The 6,105-nt window shown below is 32.8% G+C and overlaps 1 protein-coding gene across 1 annotated transcript in view; it reads left to right on the top strand.

Moving 5' to 3' along the window:
* LOC108733938 (protein unc-80 homolog) overlaps positions 1-6,105 on the top strand; it is a 97,686-nt gene that overhangs the window by 24,023 nt on the left and 67,558 nt on the right. Inside the window, exons 26-27 of the mRNA XM_025973580.1 lie at positions 3,848-4,063; positions 5,174-5,309. Coding sequence (XP_025829365.1) covers positions 3,848-4,063; positions 5,174-5,309 — 352 coding nt within the window. The remainder of the gene's footprint in view (positions 1-3,847; positions 4,064-5,173; positions 5,310-6,105) is intronic.

The raw sequence follows: 6,105 nt of genomic DNA, 5'->3' as shown, positions 1-6,105 counted from the left end.
GGTTGCGGCGGTACCGGCCGGGAGGCCGGTTTGTATTGTCTAATGACAAAAAAACTGTGAATGTTGTATATAAAGACATTCTGTAGTATATTTAGTATGTTCAGGGGGTATCTTTTGAAGATTTCCCCTTTTCGATAATAATCTAAACAAAACAAAAATATATTTAGTATCAGCATTGCACCCGTGCGAAGCTGGGGCGGGTCACTAGTTAATTATAAAACACAACTATAATTGGTAAAAAATTTTAACACTCTAAGGTCTAATCCATTTATTGCGGAAGTTATAATTTGGGTTAGATTACGATTTGTTTTCTATAAATTAAATTATCTCAGAAACTATTCATCGTAGGCATACAAGTTGATTAACGAAGTTACCTTAGAATTTTATGTCTTTTACGAATTGTTCCGTATAACCGGAAGCGGCCGCTACTTGAAATTATTTTAGTTAAAATTATCATCGCAGATCACCCCTAATTTTTAAATCTCTTACACGTTTAGTTTCCTTAAAACGTTTAATACATCACTCAGTTTGAAGAACCCTGTATATATGGTGCATTTATATTTAGGTACCCTATACATATAGTCTGTTATACTGTTTAGTCTATCCTTTCCTCCCATTCGAATTTCCCTTTTTTTTGTCTCATTTCCTGTTATTCCACATCTCATAAAGATATGTTCGAATGTCTCAGGCTCCAATTTACATAACCTGCATATTTTTATCTCTTCTTCCAGTACCTTACCGTCCAATTCTCACTTCCCAATCTAAATCTTGCTGTTAAAACTAATTACTTTTCTCTTTGCTCTTTCGTCTTTAAAATAAGGTGATTCTTGCTCCCCTCCTTTCTATATTTTCTTAGTTCCTACGTGAATGTTAGGTTTCTCATTTTTTCTTTTTTTTTTTTGCTTATCAATGCTTTTAGTTAAACCATGCAGCTCTTTCTATACACTTCCATCTCTTTCGAGTCTCCATCTGTGATACTTAATTGTTCATCCTCTTTCTATTAAAATTTTTTTCTTTCCTTTTCCGGCTTTCGTTTGTGATTTTCTTTCCTGCGGCTTGATTATTCAATGTATTGTCATTTGCTTTTATACATTCTCTTAATATCATTTTGTCTTCTGAATTTAATACTTTTTCTTCATGCTTTAAAGTTCCTTTCGAATATTTTATGGTCAATTTTTCTGTTTTCATTTCTTTTTATAGAAGGTATTTCAGTGTATTTCTATCTAAATTTAAAATCCATCTTATATATGTATCCTGAGCACTTTCGATTTCTTTTCATTCTTTCCACTCCCATATTTCCGCTCCGTATAATAATAAACTGTCTGCCAATGTCTCGAATAGGAACATTCTTTTCTTCCAACTTCTTTGAGATTCCTTTCTCCTATTCTCCGTACCTTTGCCATTACCTGTCATAGTACCTTCCTCAGTTTTCTTATGTATCCATTTACCCTATTATTTCTTGCAGTACGAATCTTAGGTAGTTGAACTCTGTAACTTCTTGGATTATTCTTGTTAGTTTCTATTTCTAGTTTTTCTAAAGTTTTTCATACCATGTCTTTTTTGATGCCCCTTTCATATCCGCAAAAAAGAGGAATACTTCACCTTTTTCATTCTTTATTTCTTCTTCACACGGTGTTTTGTGTAATTTTCGTGGTTTGCGTCAATAGTTCCTTTGTTTCTTCTGAATTCCATCTTCGTTTTTCCAAGTACCTTATTGTTGTCTAGTTCTTTCTCGTGTCTTTAAGTGTATTTAAGTGTAGATTTTATAACTTGTGATCATGAGTGTAATTCCTCTGTAACTTTCGGCTTTTTTTTGTTTCCGTTCTTGTAAATTTACTTTATTACTCCTCTTATCCATTCTTCCGGAAATTTTTCTTCTCCATTCCATATTCGATTTAATGCTTTTGTCAGTCCCTATTTATTTCCTGTTCCGCATACATTCAGGCCTCATTTACAATTTCATTTTCTCCTGTCGTCTTTTTCTTTTTTAGATTTTTTATTGTTTATTCTACTTCTTCTAATGTTATTTTCTTACCCTCGTTTTTTCCTTTCTTAGTCTCTTTATTCGTCTTTCTTTTTCATTGTTCCCCCAATTATTTGGCAGTGCTCAATCCATTCCTCCATATTTATATTTTTACATGTGCCTTCGTTTTTCATTCTTTGTCCATTTGTAATTTTTTCCGTTGTATCCTTTCTTGCTTCTGTCGGATCATTTCCAATCAATCGTCTATTTTTTTGTAATTTTTCTTACATTCACAGTAGGTATTCTGTTGTTATTTTTTCTTTTTTGTGAGTATTCTTATTTTTTTTCTACATACTAATGAATTTTTCTTATTTCTCTTTTTCCTTTTGTAATTTAAAATGTCTACTTCAGAGTAGCTTTCTCTTATAACTATTTCATCTTTTTCTTTTTTTGTCATTGACTTCCCTTGTCTCCATTATAAATTCAACCATCATATTTTTATTTTATGACCTGACTCGTTGTGATCTACCACCTCCATTCTTTCTATAACTTCTTCAGTTTTTCTGTAAGTGAATACTAATATATTACTGATCTTCCTGTTCATCCTATATACGTGAATTCCTCTTCTTCATCTCCTTTTACACTTCTGTTCAAAATAAGCATTCCATTATCAGAAAACCAATTCAGTAGCGTTTCCTCTCTTCGTTTACCAGTTTATCTTTTAATTATTTCTCTTTCTTTTCCACCCTTATTTGCAGTTCTTGAGTTAGAATCTCCTTCCATTATTATGTACGCTTCCTTGGTACTTGATATCTTCCAGTTTTTTCTACTTTTTCATAAGTATTGNTGCTTCACTAAAAATGCTATAATTCACAAACTAATGATCCGACAGCCGTCAAATTTATAGACGCGTCTTTTGAAGGTTAGGACTAACTGAAAATCATATGGATTTAGTTCTGGTGCCGCCATCTATGTGTCAGGCCGGGGACTTTTCAATTGACCCTAGTACGTGAATTCCTCTTCTTCATCTCCTTTTACACTTCTGTTCAAAATAAGCATTCCATTATCAGAAAACCAATTCAGTAGCGTTTCCTCTCTTCGTTTACCAGTTTATCTTTTAATTATTTCTCTTTCTTTTCCACCCTTATTTGCAGTTCTTGAGTTAGAATCTCCTTCCATTATTATGTACGCTTCCTTGGTACTTGATATCTTCCAGTTTTTTCTACTTTTTCATAAGTATTGCTCCGCTTATCTCTCATATACACACTTGTGATTGTTATCTACCCTTTATCTGCCTTTATTTCCGATTTAAATAATTCTTCGCGTAACATTTGTGTTTAGCGTTTTTTACATTTAGAGATTTTCTGATTGAGGTGACTAATATTCCTTTTAACCTTCCCCTTTTTCCTTCTCTTCTTGCTTCAACAAGTAAAAAGTTATGGACAATTTTTTTACACCACTTGTATATTCATTTGTATTTCTGCAGTTTTCTGTCTTCCCGTTTTCCTTTTATAGAAATTTGTCTTACAGATTAGGTTTTATGTTTTTAGTCGTATGATGTCGCTACTTGTATTGTATTGATTTCTTTTATCGATTTATTTTGCTTAATAATTGTTTTCCGTCTTATCTTCTTTTTCACTTCTCCGTTTTGACTTCACTTGAGGCTCTTCTGTAGCTTTATTTCTGTTTTTCGTTCAGTCTTCCAATAAATTCTTTTTCTTTTTCTGTTCAAATCTATTTTTCCGAGCTGTACTATTGACATGTCATTCAGTCTTTCTGTTACCCATTTTTCCCCAATTTAGAAGTACAGATCATTTAGTTCTACAATTTACACTCCCATTTCAGTAAAGCTTCCAATTTCTTAGAGCCACTGTTACTTTTTAGCCTCATTCAGCCGTGGTATCTAGAGCAGCGTTACTTTTGGAATGTGCTTACTTCGTACATAACTGTAATAAAGGTTTATGGCCCACTTGGATGAAACTAACGTTTCCGATATATCGACCATCAGGACCATTACATGCAAGAGGTCCAAATTCCGGTTTACGAAGGTCACATCTCCTACAAAGAATGGCAGGAAAAATGTTTCAGCAATGGGCAGAGGTATAAAATGTTCTCTAAAATAATACAATGTGAAACTACATTCATTATCCAGATTAGTACCTACGTAAAAGCAGCAATACCGTTGAAAATAATATTTTTCCGTCAATTTTTCGTTAAACATACCTTTGAAAATCGATAAATTCTTCTGCCGTTCAGGATGGTTTTCCTGTAGCATGAAGTCTCGATACTATAGGGACTTGTATAGGAACTTGAGGCTATGTTTAGCCTGCGTACAACGGACGGCTCCTTTCAGCCACTTGATCAGTGTGTTTAGTCTTCTTACTTATTAAGACATCTGTTGCAGGATTTGCTAAATTTACACAAATACTATATCCTGATGGATATCTATTCTTATTTGCCACCAACAATAAACTTACAGACACTTCGTGTATCGCCACCGTCTTTAGTATGTTCAAATAATGTTTTCAAAATTAATCGTAAATGGGGGTTTATAATAATTGATAATTATTGATTTTTTTTAGTATGGCGGATAAAATGCTTGGATTAATTCAAGCAAACTTGTATAATTTGCCTAAAATGCTCTTTGACTATTTATCAATAAATATACATGCAAACACTGAACACTCTTTATGAACTGCAGCGGCCTCTACTACAAAACACGCTTTGTCTAGCGTCATACAGGAGTAGTAGCCTCAAAAATTATTTTTGGAAGTATAAAAAAACTATATTTACAAAGTCATTGATTCCAAAACCAGTAATAAAAAAGTTTCATGTTTCATGACAAACACCATTATCAAAAATACTTAGTCACGAATTCTTGATAATAGCTTTTGATTGAAGTAATAGTCGAGTGTCTTTTGAAAATGAAAAACTCCAAACTTACTCAAGCATTTTATACGGGGTGTTCCAAGCAAGCAGGTTTAAATGCTTTACAGTTGAAGATTTTGAAAAAAAAAATAATTATTCCAGTTCGAAATAATTTGAAAAGAACATGTTTGAATTAATAGTGTAAATAGTAGGCCATTTCTTCCATAAGCTATGTGTGAAAATAACACACCTCTGTGTGCTTTCGTTTCGGAGATATTCGAAATGGCGCACAGCACATTTAATTCTACTATATATATGAACAATAGAATATATTGTTTTTAGCTACTAGGAACACGTCTGGAGGAAATGATTAAAGAAGACAAACAACGTGAAAACTATATTCAATCTCTGGTTTCGGATGAAAGTAAACAAAAAGAAATGCTAATTCAAGACGAAGAAGAGGACTTTTTGGATGAAGGTTTTTATCAAAAGTCTTGTAATAGGTCGAAGCCGGATAAGATGAACAAATTGATACCTGAAAGGATATTTTTGTATTTTTTTCTTCGACTAAACTCTGCATCATCGTCCATAAAATTATCATTATCCATCTATTTCAACATGAAGAAGCTTTCAGATTAAAGTTTAAAAATAGATATATGCTGTATTGCAAGAATCAACCGTTGACCCAGCAGTATAGACACTCGACTTATGCTCTGCTGGGTTTATTTTACGGATGATGTGGTATTTCTTCTCATTGTTGTTTTTTATTTTTACTAATTTCCTTTTGACGTTCTTGTTTGGAATTGCGGTAAGGAAGCCAACACTCACTTTGCATAAACAATCAAGCAAGTACAGTAATATCCTATTAGTTGTAACCCAAACTAAATTATATCAACAATCAACGTCTTTTGAGTAACGCGGATAAACCTGGACTAATCAGGCGACCAATCATGTAGCGTTTCTTCAAACTATTTATACCTATTGAATACATTCAGGTATACATATATATGTAATGGTGTATTGCATATTATGGCTGTGCCATGGCTTTAGACTGTAAATTTGCAGTACACCTCAACGTCATAGTGTACTTATGCGAAAAGTCGGTGTACTTATAAGTGTAATCAGACACCAACAGAATATTAAATGTAATAGTTGGAAATTCAGAGTTGTTTTAAAGGTTAAAATACTGGTATGTGAGGGAAAAAAAAGTAGGGAAAGAACTAATATAAAGATAGAAGGCAAAAATTAGAAGAAGTGGCTAATTTTAGTTATCT

Source organism: Agrilus planipennis, unplaced genomic scaffold (genome assembly GCF_000699045.2).
Source record: "Agrilus planipennis isolate EAB-ADULT unplaced genomic scaffold, Apla_2.0 scaffold43, whole genome shotgun sequence".
NCBI classification, from domain to species: Eukaryota; Metazoa; Arthropoda; class Insecta; order Coleoptera; family Buprestidae; genus Agrilus; species Agrilus planipennis.
Note: the sequence above shows the minus strand (reverse complement) of the source record. Positions and strands in the feature narration are given on the sequence as shown.